This window comes from Herpailurus yagouaroundi, unplaced genomic scaffold (assembly GCF_014898765.1).
Source record: "Herpailurus yagouaroundi ecotype Mexico unplaced genomic scaffold, PumYag 186, whole genome shotgun sequence".
Taxonomy (NCBI): Eukaryota; Metazoa; Chordata; class Mammalia; order Carnivora; family Felidae; genus Herpailurus; species Herpailurus yagouaroundi.
The window spans coordinates 40,390,974-40,406,258 of NW_024412417.1; the positions used below are offsets into that span (position 1 = coordinate 40,390,974).

The 15,285-nt window shown below is 55.2% G+C and overlaps 1 protein-coding gene across 3 annotated transcripts in view; it reads right to left on the bottom strand.

Annotated features, from left to right (window-relative positions):
- The window catches only part of NDRG1 (N-myc downstream regulated 1), a 57,607-nt gene that overhangs the window by 25,343 nt on the left and 16,979 nt on the right, over positions 1-15,285 (bottom strand). The window contains exons 1-2 of one of the 3 annotated variants that reach the window (XM_040494472.1): positions 13,220-13,317; positions 585-690 (exon numbers count right to left, since the gene is read on the bottom strand). In XM_040494472.1, coding sequence (XP_040350406.1) covers positions 585-591 — 7 coding nt within the window. In that variant the 5' untranslated portion in view covers positions 592-690; positions 13,220-13,317. Of the gene's footprint in view, positions 1-584; positions 691-12,983; positions 13,009-13,219; positions 13,318-15,285 lie in introns of those variants that run through there. The other 2 variants (XM_040494471.1, XM_040494473.1) reach the window with 2 other exon arrangements.

Genomic DNA, 15,285 nt, shown 5'->3' on the forward strand with positions numbered 1-15,285 from the left:
GGTAAACAAAGTATAGTGTATCTACTCAATGGAATATCATCCAGCCACAAAGAAGGAAGTGCTAACACATGCCACGACATGGATGAACTTGGAAAGAAGCCGGTCACAAAAGATCACATTCTGCAAGATTCCATATACAGAAAATGTCCAGAGTACACATATCCTTAGAAGCAGAAAGCGGACTAGGGCCTACGGGGGGCTGGGGAGTAAGGGAGATTGGGGCACGATAGATCAAGGGTACAGATTTTTCAGAGTGATAAAAATGTTCTTAAATGGGGTACGGTGATGGTTGCACAACTCGGTGAAAATACTAAAAACCACAGTACACGTTGCTCAAAAGATGTCACCGTCACCCGCGGGCAGGGGAGAGCCCGGGTTCCCAGCACACCCAGGCGCACCGACAACTCTGTGTCCCATTCCAGACTCTTCCAGTCTGTGGCAAGATCCCTTCCCCCAACAGCTCCGGGAAGTGCCAGCAAAAGAGAAACATCTAGACTCCCTGCCACCAGCCCTTCCTAGCTGTCCTATTCGTCCACCCCCAGCGGGAACTGGCTCGTCAGAAACAGAGACTCCCGGAAACTTACGGTTCATGCCAATGTCGTGGTACGTGAGGATGACGGGCCGGTTTCCCTTGGGGGTCCCGCACAGCGTGACGTGAATGGAGCCATGCACAGTCTCGATGTCCTGCTCCTGAGGAAAGACAGCAGACAGAGGGGCCTGTGATGTGGCACTTGGAGCATCAGTGTGGCTGTGACTACCGACTGTAGGCACCCCGCCTATTTCCAACTGTGTTTTGAGGAAGTTCCGAGTACGTTTCTCATTTGGTGAGGAGGGCCCTGGCCTTTGGGCAGCAGATTTCTCTCACCAGAGAAACCACTCCAAGAACCAGGGAGGGAAGGAGAACTCAGTCAGGAGGAAGAAGAGAGTCCTGGCTCAGACTGTGCCATTAACTGCACAGAACTTGGGGAAGGCACCAGCCCCAGCCCCAGCGACCCTCTCTGCCCAGGACCTTGGTTTCTCCATCTGGGAAACTGAGGTCATCAAAGCACGAGCTTCCTAGATTACCTGCTCCCAAGTCTCACCCGTCCCACGGGGTCATTACAACGGTGACTAGCATTTGATGGCCTGGGGCTGCCCCAAATTCAATCCCTACTTCCAAGAACAGCCCCCAATTTCCTTTGGGAATCCACTCCAGTCTCACCGTGCATCCTAGTGGGTCTGTTGACAACGCTTGCCCATGTTTCACGGGCCAAGGCTAATTCATGCATTCCCCCTCCCAGCTACAGGACCGGTTCACAGAAGGGCAGAAGAGCTGAGTCAGGACAACAAGAGCCAACCGCAGCTATTGGGGAAGTGGATTAGGCTTGACCCAGCAGTGTTGGGAGGCGGGGGGATCTGCAGCAGCCATGTTGTTCCCATGAGGCAAGGGCCTGTCTGAACACACAGCCAGCCCAGAGATGGAAAAGACAGAAAGGAGGTCCTGCTGATGGCATCCACCATCTAGGATTTTCGGACCACAGGCCAACAACTTCCAAGCCCCCTTAAGGCATTTTGAGTTGACGACAAGAATCCTCAATGATGCCATAGCCATCTCTGTCCTGTCCTCCCTTCTTGGAGGGTCGGGGTCCCTCTTCCCTTGGTCAAGGCCGGTGCTCCAGCTTGTGTCCTCAAGCTGGCTCCCTCAGCCAGTCAGCCCCACATTTCTCAGGACTATACTGTGATTTTCTTTTTTTTTTTTTAAAGATCTGAAGACATGTTTACTTTTCCTCGATCCTAATTTAAAAAAAAAAAAAAAAATCGCCTTGCCTTGATTCCAAGCCCATAAATTCACCTGCCAGTTTTTAACTAAACTTCTCCAAAGGGTGGCGGCCATGAATTTTCTCAACCCACTGCTTCGATTCACCTTCAGCCCACCCCCGTCTTGGGCTCCCACCTTCCTCAAGGTCCCCCAGGGGCTCCAAGGACCCGTCCCTCTTCATGTCTGAGAGCCGTGACCTCCCCTTCCAAGCGCTCTCTGCCTGCGTCCTCACAACCTCCCCCCCCCCCAACTCCTGGCTCTCCTCCTACCTGGTGCGGGCACGGGGGAGGCCACCAGCATGCTGGGGACAGGACCCTGAGAGCTCCCACGTTCTAGGGGAGGCGCTGAGCCATTTCCCTCTACGCCCTGCATCCCTACAAGGGCCCTGCGAGGGTGGCACATCCCCGAGCTGGCAGATGCTGCCACCCTGGCTCAGGGAAGCCAAGTCGGCTGCCCAGAGTCACGGTCAGGACCCACCCACCCGGTAGGCCAGTGTTCCCCACATGCTTCTTACTCCCTCACAGTCTGAGAGGCGCGAGGACTCAAACCATGTTCCCTCCTTAGGAGGCCATGTTAGGTTAGCACTTGACATTCATTTCCCAAAGAGGGAACACTCCAGACGCCGTCTAACCTGCTCCCAGAAGCCAGCCTAGATGTGAATCATATCGGTCACTGACCAAGTGCAGGGGAGAGGTCTGTGTCCCGCCCTCATGGGCGAGAAGAAGAAACAGGCCAGACCCCCCCAAGTTAGGACCCCTGTGGATCTGGGCAAGCAGCCCCTTCCCCCAGCTGCCTGCACAATGGAAACGGGCCTGGGACCTGCCAGCCCTGGGGGATGCCGGGAGGCCCACAGGACACGGCAGGAGGGACTGTGCCTGCAGCCCCTTGATCTCAGGCCTGTGAAGGGTCACCTCTGAGGCAGAGTGATGTAGCCACACGCACGCAGTCTACCAGGCTGGGGACCAAATCCCACCCCTGCTCCTTCTCCACTTGAGCCAGTGCGACTTTACCCAAAGACATTTATTATGCACCTACTGTATGCGTGTGCCGAGACGAGTCGGTAAGAGCTCACAAGCTAGTGTTGGGGTAGCGGGGTGGGCCCCAGGCCTGCAGTAACACGTGGCAAGAGCTTGCTACGTGCGGACATGGTGCTCTGGGAACAGCAAGAAAGAGGGTGTAGAACCCACTGAGGGGGGAGGGGCAGGGTGGGAAGGGGAGCAGGGTAGCTCCCACCCCCAGCATCCTTTGAGGTCAACGGCTGGGCTGTCGATCTGGGAAACCTGGCTCAAAAATAAGAAAATACGCCCCAGTTCTCAGCCTCCACCTCCAGAACGGGGAGCACGGTACCCGTGCTTTTAGCAAGAAGCCGCCCCCTCCCCCATCCCAAGCACGGGGATGTGGGGGCTTCCAGCCTCCACCCCGAAGACCCCTGAAGCAAGCAAGTGGGATGCCGGATAACCAACCAAGGGGGAGCGCCCAGGCTGCCGTCACGTCTGTGAGACGGGAGAACCATGGAACATCCTGGGGTGCGTGAGCGGTCACCAGGTGAGGCCCACAGGCCCACCCAGGGCACAGCGCGGAGGGGACCCCCCCCTCCCTGTCAGCGCCCAGGCCCAGCCCCACCACAAGGATCCTCCTGAGCCTCCTGCCTCATCACCTGCCACAGAGGGAGTCTCCCGACCACGGAGCCCACCATCCTGGCCCCCTCCCTCTTCCCCTCAGTGCCCGACCCTTGGCTTGCGCCTATATAAACACTGGGAAAACAGTGGAAAAATCCACAGACGAGGGAGCAACAGCCTGGGCCCCAGTGGGGGCCACGGATCATCTGCTGGGCCCAGCCCTGGCGTTGAAGCCGACTGGGAACAATGGCCCATTGAGAGGGCCACATTCTCCATTGTCTCCCCAGCTGACCCACATGGCGCCCTCTAAAAATAGGCCAGGCCAGGCAGCGCCCGCCAGCCTGGGGTCATCGGGGTTCACAGCCCAGCCCTGCGCTCCCTCGACCCCTCTGGGCCCTGGGTCGCCATCTGTACGACAGGAGTGGGTCCCCTCACCCCAGCTTCTCAGGAGAGGAGGTCACCCTGTGGTCTGAGACACAGTGCCGGGAGGAAAGGACACCCTTCGTAGGTGGTGGCAGACGTCGTTAATGCGGTGCCTGGACGCCATCTTGGTGGCAGATATGGGACCCTTGCCGGCTGCATCAGGGATGTCCCTGGCAGCACCCAGGGGTGGGGATGAGTTGACTCATCTCTGTGGAGGCCTTAAAATTACACGGCCATGGAACCAGAACTGAATCTGTCCAAGAAAGGAGGCGCTGCCCCTGCCCCGCTTACTGTTCTGTCCGGAGGCCTGGCACACGGTCGGAGCGCAGAGCAGGTGCACCAGGCCGCTGGTGAAACACCCGAGACCAAATGACCGCAGTAACATAACTTCTCTAGAAAGTCCTGACTCTTCTGGGTCCAGGCTCCACTCTGCCCCTTAACTGGCCGTGAGAGTCTCGGCAAGCAGCCTCTCGTAAGCTCCGGGATTGCAGTGACGTCTCCCAGGATTGGTGTAAAACCTCCCGGGACTGCATGAGCCCCACTGAGCCCTACGCTTTGCCCCCAAGAGGAACCACGGGAGTGTCGTGGCCGTGGCCCCGCCGCCTCACCCCTAGCCCAAACCTCGGTCCGGGCAGGAGAAGCTTCGGCCATGGCCAGCCTTATTTGGAAGCACGACCCATCCGGTCTCCGAAAGCAGAAGGGACGCGGTGCAGATGCGTAGGCGCGGCACCGTCCCCTGGGTCTGGGTGAGCCCACGTTGAGGGGCAACATCTGCCAAGTGCCCGCCAAGAGGCAGGCAGGGGGCCCAGCCTCCACGCCCCCCAGCTATGCCTATCTATCCCATTTCACAGATGAAGAAATTGAGGAGACTTCCCCAAGGTCACACAGCTTGCAGCAGCAGAACCAGGATCAGAACCTGAGTCTTCCGGGCCCTCGTGCCGGTGCTGGGCCCATCAGGCCTCCCCTTTCTGTATCCGCCAGCCCACACAGGCAGGAGGAAGAGGAAAGGCCAAGTGCGATCTTTCCTGTGCCCATTCCTTAAGTCACAGATGCACGCATGCACGCACACGCATATAATGTACACATGCGCGCACGGGCATGCACAAAACACGTGCACATACATATGCACAAGCCCCCACACCTGTGCACACACATCCACACACATGTGCTTGCACACGCACACACACAGTTCTGAGCCAGCCCTGGTGGTCTCTCTCCATTGGCCAAAGCCAAGACTGAGCCTGAGACTAGATGGAGGAATTCAAACACTCACTAACACGTGCCTTTGTCCTCTTTAGACCCAAAGGAACATTCTGTCTCCGTGGCGATGAATCACTATCTAGCGTCCTGTAGGGAGGGACCTACCTCACAATCCCCCACGTTCTCCCAAAGAGAAGGCACCGTGATACTCCTTGGCCTCCCGCCGGATACGGGAAGGCGCCCGTCTTGGGGCTCGTCAAGGGTCCTCTCTCTGGCTAAGACGGGGGCCGGAAATACACTCGGTTCCTCCGTCAGCCAGGTCTCCAACCTCAGCCCTTGCACGCTTCAGAGCCAGATCTCAGAAGTCCCTGCTCACAGACAAGATCCAGCCAGAAGCGTGCAACAGAGAAAAGCCAGGGCACAAGAGTTTTCCTCTCGCCTCCTCTGGAAAAGCCGCTCTCTCACGGCGCAGAAGAGACGGCACAGGGTGGCCAGGAGTCACCAAGTCGGCCCTCCCGCTGTACCCAGGCCCTGCCTTGAGCGCTGCATAAGTGTTCTGTCCCTGAAGGCACGCAGCACCTCCGCTGGGTGACACCTGCCCGCATTTTACAGAGGAGGAGACGGGCCGAGAGAGGGTAAGTTAGCGGTCCAAGGTCACACAGCTGGAACCGCACGGCGGGATTCGAACCCGAGACGGTCCAAAGCCTGTGCTCTTTGACTTCTGTTTTACCCCGTGTGCCCGGTGCTACATGAAGAAAGGAAGCCTTTAATGCAGAAGGCGCACTGTGATCCTCTAAGCCAGCCCCGCTCTCCCTCCACGCTGATGTGACCGCAGATGGCTTTCTGTCTCCCCGGCATCTCCAGGGACCAGCCGTCCACAGCCATGCGCGGGGGACACACTGGCACGTGGAATCAAGGAGTAACACTGGTTCCTCCTGCCCCTCCCGCGACGTGTGTCTGCCCCCAAAATGCAGCAGGCCTGCTGGGTATCTGACTTGGAAGGGCCTCAGCGCAAACATCGCGGGGCTGGGCAGGCCCTTCTGTGCCGCACCGTTCGTTTATTTGGAGCACCTACCCCCCGCGCAAAGAGCCATTTCATAGCCACTTCCCACCTGCCGGCCAGCTCCACCCTATCCCTACCGTCTACACTGCTTGCAAGATGGCAGCTGGTGAAAAGAGCACCTACCACGAAGTGTTCCTCCAAGAGTGTCCGTCTTTCCGGCTGAGTCCTGGCTTTGGAGCTTTAGAAGCCACGGCCGAGTGTGTTGGCTGGCCTCTTAAACATCTGTTATTCCCTCCTTTGCGACAGAATTCCCAGCAATGCGTCTGATAAAATTCTCTCCTCCCCCATCTCCCTTGTAGCCAAGGGTGGTCCGGAGACTCATTTCTGACTCATGTCAGCAGAACTTGCTGGAGTTTTGAGGAGAGTGGTTTTGTTTTGTGTTGGTTTTTTGAGAGTCAAACGTGGCCTTTTGATTTTTTTCCTTTCACCCTCCCACCTGCTTCCTCCCTGGAATATGAATGCGATGCTTGGAGGTGCAGCAGCCATCTTAGGAGCATGAGGACAAAAACCATATGCCCAGGAAGACAGAGCAGGAGGCTGAAGGAGACTGGGGCCAGGTGACATTCACAGGTCTTCCAGATGAGGGGCAACAAGCCACATCTCCTTGTTTAGGGCAGTATCTGTGGAGGGATGTTAATTCTAGTGATACATTCAGCACGTGCCCCTGGCCAAGTGACCAGACTCGTCTGGGAATCCCTTCGGCTGTCAACTGAGGGCAGTAATAAGTCTATCTGCTCAGGGAGCTGCTCCCAAGACGAAAACTGAGCTAGACACACTGGGAAGTGTTTTGCAAACTCTCTCCATGCTGCTTGTTATAGATACGCATCGCAGAGATAATCAGCATCGCAGAGATAATCAGTGTGAAGCCACAAGGGGTCCCAATGGCTTAAGTCAACGGGTTGAGTGATCCAGGAGAGCTGAGACCAGCTGCCGCCACCTCCCTCCCCAATCCCCTCCTTCCCAGCAGGCCCTGGGGAGAGGCTGAATGCTCTGGACTCTAAGGGATGACACCCTGAGACAGACGCTAAGTCAGCTGGGGCGCTGGGCTGCCCCTCCCCTCAGTATAGCACATCTTGGTCAAGGCGTGGCCAAGGGCGGAGGGCACTCTTTGGCTAGTCAAATGCAGCATAAACTCAAGCCTTGTTGGGGCAGGAAAGGCTAATCGTGACAAGTGAGGCTCAAGAGAAAATGCCAAGGGCTCGCCCCATCACCGTCCTTTCTGTAAATTATACCCTCTCCCCCACCCCCGTCTTCCTGGCTCATCTCCAGGGCCCACAGTGGGGAAGGGGTAGGCCTGGCTATGCCTTATCCTTGTTATCTTATCCTTCCCATTAAATAAGAACCAGATAAGGCATGAAGGGTGCCAGGGAGGGCCACCCATGTGGAAGAAACATATATTATCTATTTCCATCTAGGGACAGTCATCTGTTTACTGGGCAAACGCCATGACCGCTATTTCACAAATGGAAAAAGCCAGATTCTGTGCATCCCAGCCCACACACACATGGCGGAGTCAAGATTCAGGACAAGCCCTTGGGCCGCCGGGTCCTAATTCCCAGCCGAGCCCAGGGCTGCCGAAGGCATGCCGGGTGCCCCTAGAAGACAAGACCTCAAAGACGTCCAGTGGAACTCGTGGCTGCCCCCCCACACCCCGTTTCTCAGGTTTCCTTAATGCTGTCATCACATCATAGCAAAGCTACAGAGTCAGGAAACCGGCCGCTGTGGGAAGACAGGCATCAGCCTGGGAATACAGAGGGAAGCCGGAACCCACCGGGAAGACCAATTCTCCAAGGAAGAAAGAATTAGGAGGAAGGGTCTTTGTCGGATCAGAAAAAAGAGAGGGAGGAGCGCCCAGCATCCATCCATCCAGCAGAAGAGGGAGTCTTGTGTGCTGAGTCCCATGCTGTGTTTATTTCATGTTCACAACACCCTCTCAGGGGTGGTGATACTCCCCCAAATTGCAGATCGGAAGAGGAAGCCCCTGGGAGGTCGGGCCACTGGCCAAGGACACACGACTAGCAAAGACAGAGCTGATCAGATCCCGCTTCTGTCCAGTGCACCAGGCCTGTGACACCAGGAGATGGGCATCTGCCCTCGGTGAGCCTGACAGCCTGGGCTGGACAGACCCGGGGAGAGCCAAGCCCCACCATGGGGGTGCTCGGTGGGAGAGGCACTCCCCTCACCCCCGGGAGGGCACCCCCAGGAAACCCACAGAGGAGGGCAGAAGAAGAGGCAAGCCTCATTTCTCGGTGACCCAGATGAACGCTTTGCCATCTGTCACTAAGGGTTCGCTCTAAGCTCCAGTGGCCTTGCTGGGAGGTGGGGCCGGGGGAGGGCAGAGATGGGAAACGGTGGGTTGAGGATTTCCAAGCCTGAGTTCTGCCCACCTTCAGTCAGGGAGCATGAAAACAAGAAGCAACTGTGTGAAAAGAAATTAGTAAAAGGTCACTGTTTCCATTTTACCTAGAAGCTTCTCTGCTTCCAAGAAAAGGGGGGGGAATCACTTCTGCCCCCCCGCCCCCCCCACCACCCCAGGATCAGACTGGGCTCCAGAGGGGGAGCCAGACCCCAGCAGACCCTGCCTACCACCTCCTGTGCCCCAGCCCCAGACGCCCTGCACCCGGAGGCCCTGTGGGTGACATCAGCTCCCTGCCCAGGGACCCCTGGGGAGCACAAAGACACAGATTCCCATGGAAACCAAATCAAATCAAACTATCTGAATAACTAAAGATCCAGGTGGAAGGAATTAGAAACAGCAAAGCCAACAAGAGAGGTGATTTGGGGCCATAGAGAGTTTCCTGTCTCAGGGGAGGAGTGAGGATCAATGGGGGGCAGATTGCGCCCCCCTCCCCCTACTGGTTATACGGACCTTGACTCCTGGCCCCGGGGGACTGGCTTTGGCTTCCTCATCTATCTCAGCTCTCAGTGCCCCGGGCCAGATGCCCTAAACCTTCTCTGAGCCTCGTCTCCTCCACTATAAAATAAGGTGGTGCTAACGCCTCTCCTAAGGGCTGATGTAAGGATTAAGGAGACAACGCAGAAGAGGCCAGCACTGTTTCTGGGGTACAGTTAATGCCCGGAAGTCAGCTATTACGCCCCCCATGATTATCACAGATCTCAGAGTCACATGGGCCAAAATTGAGGGTTATCTTGATAGCACCCTTTGGCGAGGACCCTTCTTAACATCTCCAGACTGATTTCTCATCTGCAGGAGAGGGTAACAGTCCCACCTTGGGAAGGAAGCCCTGAGACAATCAGTGTGCGGATACGCGTTGGCTCCCCCCCCCCCCCCCCCAGCTCAGTGGCCCTCCATCAAGCCTCCCTGCCTGGAGCAGAAAGGGAAGGGCTGGATCATAAAGCATCTGCCAGCCCTGATATTCTTGGATTCCAGGATTCCAGCCAAAGGAAGTAAGCTGGAACCCAAAACACTCCCACCTACCCCACTCACCAAATTTGCAAACACAACTACCTAGATCCTGACGCCAGGAACTTCTCTGCAGAGTCACCTCATCTTACATCCTTCCTGCAGTCACGGCACCTCAGCCGTGCCCACCGAGCCCCGTGCTCCGAGGGTCCCAGAGGGTCTCCAGGAAAGACAGGTAAAGTGGGGTGCCAAGAGCAGGTCACAAAACCTCACATGCCCGGGTACCAATCAACCTGCCCCAAAACATCCCGCAGGCCAAAGCAAACTGCCCACCGTGAGATGATGCCACCAGGAAGACAGAAGGCCACGAGGCCACCGCTCTAGCAGCAGGGCCTCTCCTGAGGCGGGCAGCCCAGCAGCTCGGGCAACAGACCCTCCAGCGGCTTCTTAGTGCTAAGCTCCGGGCGACGGTGTGTGTTTGGATTCGGGAGGGAAAAAAAAAATTGTGCTTCGGGAAAAGAACAAAGAACAAAGAATCTGCTTGAGTTAGTCAAAATGCTGAAGCACCGAATATTTTTCAAGAAATAACATTGGCCACTTTCGGACACACACAGAAAGACTGCTCAGACTCCTTACACTTGACTTCCAAGGAACTGCCGGGCTGGGTGGGGCCCCACCGCAAGGAACAGTGAGGAACCAACTAGAGGCACAGAGGACAGTGGGGCACCGCTAAGGCACATCCACTCCTGACTCCCGCGTCGGCTTGCCTTCAATGGGCTAAACGTTAGCCCACCAAAGCATCCTTCAGATTATCTATGGGGCCAGGCTTTTCTTTTTTTTTTCCCGACAGGAATTGCAAAGCGATGCTGGAATCTAGCCCAGATTGGCCCTTCCACGTTTATCGCTGCAATAATTGAGGAAAAACGGTCAGGGTCAGACCGCCTTGGTTCAGTGGGGCCCCTTCACAGCTGCTGGTCGCCGGGAAGCCTCAGTTTCCCCATCTGCCAAGTAGGGATGATGGTACAGGTCCCTGAAGGATCAGCAAGAGAGCGTGAGGAAGCCCCGGGCCCTGGCCTGGCTCAACAGGGGACCACGAAGTCCTCAGCAGGCAGGAGACATCCTGCCAGAGCCCCGTGTGAATCCTGGTGAGTCCCTGTGCTGGCCCGCCCCGCAGCCACCCTTGACCAAGGCTCTGTCATCGCCCGCCTCTGCGCCTGTGGTCAGTAACCCGTCAGGACGCAGGCGGCAACACGGCGCAATGCATCATCCGGAGGAAAATCCCACAGCAACCCCCGCCCCGTGGTTCTGGAGACTGCTGGAAGGTGGAAGGAAACTTTCATAAACACCATGAGTCCACTAGGTTTAGGAGCCCAATCCAAATTAATATAGTTTTATACAAAGTTAACGTTTTGGGAGACAACCTTGAAAGGGTGTCATTCAGCACTCAGATTCAGTGCAAATATTGTGATCCCCTCGTAAGACTGAGCCTATTAGCTTAGCGAAGAGCTCAGCTCACCCTCAGAAGGCTCAGAATCCAAGCAGGGGTGGGGGGTGGGGGGTGGGGGGCCCTGCGTGTGATGTAGGGCCATCCCTCTGCATGGGATGATCGGTCCCTAATCTTCTCCTGGTCACGTGACTGGCTCCGGGTATCATTATCAGTCTCAGGTTCAACGTCACCTCCTCCAACAGCCTTCCCTGACCCCCTCAACCCAAGACAGCCTTCCCAAGACCCCCTCAACCCAAGACCTCAGCACGAGCTATTGTCCTCAAAACCCCTACAGTAGCTGGCATTGGCATTGGCATTGACGTGTTTACTTTCCCCCGCTTCTGGGGAGTCAGAAGCCGTGGTTTTAAACACGCACTCTGGAAACACACTGGTTGAGATCAAACCCCAGCCCTCTTCCTTTCTGCCCCTGAGACTGCAGGCAAGCTACTTAACCCCTCTGTGCATCGGGTTCTCCTGCAAAATGGAGACAGGAATCGTTATGAGTGCCCCAGGAGCAAAACACACAACGCACTCAGAATGACGCCTAGCATATATTCAGGGCTCAATAGTGCTGAGCGATTAGTTTGGAATTTAAGTTCCTGAAAACAAGGATCGCCGCCTGTCACGCTCCCCACTGTGTCCCCAGCGCCTAAGACAATGCCAGGCACAAAACAGGCATTTGTTAAAGGAACAAAGGAATGGGCAATCAGAAAAAAGCTCCCACCTCACAGGACAGCTCTGGGATTAAATGAGCGGGCCCGGTCCAGCCTGGTGCACCATGTGGGTAGACCTTATCCTGTCTCTCCCAGCCCCTCGCTGAGGCTTCCCTTCGTGGTCACCCCTTTGCTGATGTCAGGAGGGCGCGGCACCCTCACCCGCCCCCTCCTGGGAAACCATTGCCTGGACGCCATCCGCCTTCAAGGCTAGAGGGTGGGCCTGGGCCGGCAGGTGGGGCCAGAGGTCCTGTTCTCTGCTCTACCAACCACCTGTGCCTTGGGATCGGAGCACCTAACAGCGCTTTGCAAACTACCAAGAGGGACAGAAATATAAGGAATTATCTTCAGAGGAAACAGATAAACTATGCTTTCCAGGTTTCTCCGAATCAATGCCCAAGCTTTGAAATAGCTACGATAATCGCATGATCGAATAATTCTACTTCGGAGCGTGTACCCAAGAGAACTGAAAGCAAATCTGTTCCGGAGCATCCCACATTCATACCAGCATTATGCACCATAGCCAAAAGGTGGAGGCAGCCAGTGCCCACTGACAGACGAACCGATAGACCGAAAGGAATGTTATAGAGCCTTGAAATGGCAGGGAAATCTGACACGTGCTATAGCACGGATGAACCTTGAAGCGGTTACGTGAAGTGAAATAAGCGAATCACAAAAAGACAAACACTGTATGACATCACTTAATGCAACGGCGGTGGCCAGGGGCTGGGAGGAGGATTCGGTGGGGAATTAGTGTTTAATGGGGGCAGGCTTCCAGTTTTGCAAGATGGAAAGAGTTCCGGAGACGGACGGTGGCGATGGGTGCCCAACATTATAAATGTCCTTAATGCCACGAAACACTTAAAAATGGTCATGGTGTTGAATGTTACGTCTATTTCACCACACACACACACACACACACACACACACACACACAAAATTGGAAAAAAAATAGACTTAGGGTGTGTTATTGACCCAACACTGACCAGGACACATCCCATCAGGGTCCCCCCACAGCGTGGGACCCATGCCAGCCTTGAGATAATGAGTCCAGGGCTTACAGTTCCTGGGGTTCTGACCCTCCCCTCTGCCAAGACCAGCCAGCCTCCTCTCCTGAAAACTTGTTCTTGGACAAAACTCCAGACACACCCCCAGTGCCTGCGCCAACCCTGAGAGCGGATGGAGCCAGTAAACCACAGAGAAGGCTGGGTTCACTTTCCCAAGCAGAGCCAAGAACATCAAGCCTTTGCTCGGCTTCCCACGTGGTCCCAAGCCCACCCAACTGCTCCCCATTTCCTTCCGGCACAGGTCCCACACCTCAGCCTCTCCTTCGGGCCTTCACGGAGGCGGGGACGGGCTCTTGCTTCCTGGGCCAGAACTCAAACCAGCTTCTTTCCGGGGAGAAGGAGCTGACTGTGGAGAACCAGCTGACGCAACTTCCTCCCCTCCCCTGCCCCCCGTGGCCGAACAACGCTCTTCAACCAATGGAAAGAAGAAGGAAACAGAAAAGGCAGAGCAGGGAAGGGGGACGGGAGACCACTCCCTCTACTTGCCTGAACATCAAACTCTTGCAGAAGGCCGGTGATGGTCTGTGGAGAGACAAGAGAGATGGTCAGTTTTGTCAGTTGCCAGGGAGGGGACAAAAACAATGTTGGAATACACGGGCCTGTCCGAGCCCTGAGTCTGTTTCCACCCTCCCTCCTCTGTGGGGCCTCTCCAATTTCTTGCAAAGAGACGCTTCTCTTTTCATCTCAAAGAATAGCAGTCCAGCAGAAAAGGAGACGCATTACCCAGATTCCTTGCCGACAACAGCCTTGGTGATAAAAGACCCGAAGGTCTAAGCCGGCCCCAAGCCTGAGAGATACAGGAATGCCATTTCCTATGAACTAGTCTCCCTGTCTCCATCCACATGTTAAACTTTTAAACTCAAACCTGACCCTGTCACTGTCCCTAAATTTCTTCCATGGCTGTCTGTGTCCCCTGGGGATCAGTGAAAATGTGACTCTGAGGAGAAAGTGGAGCGACACGTGGCCAACGTCTCCAAGAGACGTGGCCGGCAAGTTTTCCTGCTGGCCCAGAGACGGATCCTCTGAAAACTAAGCCCCAGCCAGACCCCATCACCGAGCACCAGGAAAGAAGACAGCCCAGCAGAGAGAAATGCAAAAGAGGAGAAGGAAATACGCATGGAGACCCCTTGGGACAGTGGGGTTTGAAGAACAGACGGTCGGGGCTTAAAATAGCTTCACACACCCTGGGCCGGGTAAAGAGCACCAGGGAGGCTGGTAACTTCAGGCAGAAGCAAAGGTGGCCAACGTCCACCCTATGTACGTGTGTGTGTTGGTAGGAGGGAGCAGAAAAGCCATTCTGTGAAGCCCCAGTCTTCAGAGGGTCAACAGAGCAGCCGTCCAGATTGAGGACAGCCATCAGGAAGAACTTCCCAAAGCAATTCTAATTGAAAACACTTGGCTGAGGGGAGCCTGGGTGGCTCAGTCGGTTAAGCTGACTTCAACTCAGGTCATGATCTCACGGTTCATGGGTTCGAGCCCTGCATCGGGCTCTGTGCTGAGCATTGAGAGCCTGGAGCCTGCTTCGGATTCTGTGTCTCCCTCTCTCTCTGCCCCTTCCTCACTCTCTCTCTCTCTCTCTCTCTCTCTCTCAAAAATAAATAAACATTAAAAAAGTTAAAAACAAAAGACACTTTGTTGAGTCAGTCTAAGGAGTTGGAAGATTTACTCCCATCGAAACCTTGAAAGAAAAGGCAAATATTCGCTTAGAGATAGACAGGTAACCCACAGTTGATAATCTCTTAGGTGTTTGTTATGAAAATAAAATTTTCCAAGGACACCACTAGGCTGCCTGAAAAACAAATACTGTGTTTAAAAATGCATTTACCCTTGGACCCACAGATTCCACGTCTGAGAATTTATCCTAGAGTTGCACCTGCACACATATAAATGACCTACATCCAAGGTCCAAGTGTTGCAAATACCCATCAGCGCTGCCGGTGACAGCAAAGGGTTGGAAAGACCCACACGTCGAGACAAGGCACTGGTCAAATAAAGCTGGTGGGATGCTGTGAAACGGGAAGGGAAAAGGGTTTCTGGACTGACGTTGGAAAGGTCTCCAAGGTAGTTCGTTAAGTGACTAAAGCAAAGTGAGCTACATGCTGTTTCACGTGACTCTTTAAAAGGGAGAAGTAAGAACATATCGATATGTATTTGTATTCCCTACCGTCGGTTGGGTGGTTTTTTTAAGACTCTGTCATAGACTCAAGTGGAAAAGGAAATGAATTTGGAGCAGGGACGGTGCACAGTATGGATCAGCAAATTACGGCCCTCTCCCTATTTGTGTAAATAAAGTTTTATTCGAACACAACAAGCCCATTTGTTCACATATTGTCTATGGCTGCTGTCATAGTGTTACTGTAAAGCTGAGTGGCTGCAGGGTGCCTGGGTGGCTCCGTCGGTTAAGCGTCTGACTTCGGCCCAGGTCGTGATCTCGCGGTCCGTGAGCTCGAGCCCCGCGTCGGGCTCTGTGCCGACAGCTCGGAGCCTGGAGCCTGCTTCCGAGTCTGTGTCTCCCTCTCTCTTTGTCCCTCCCCCCTTGCACTCTGTCTCTC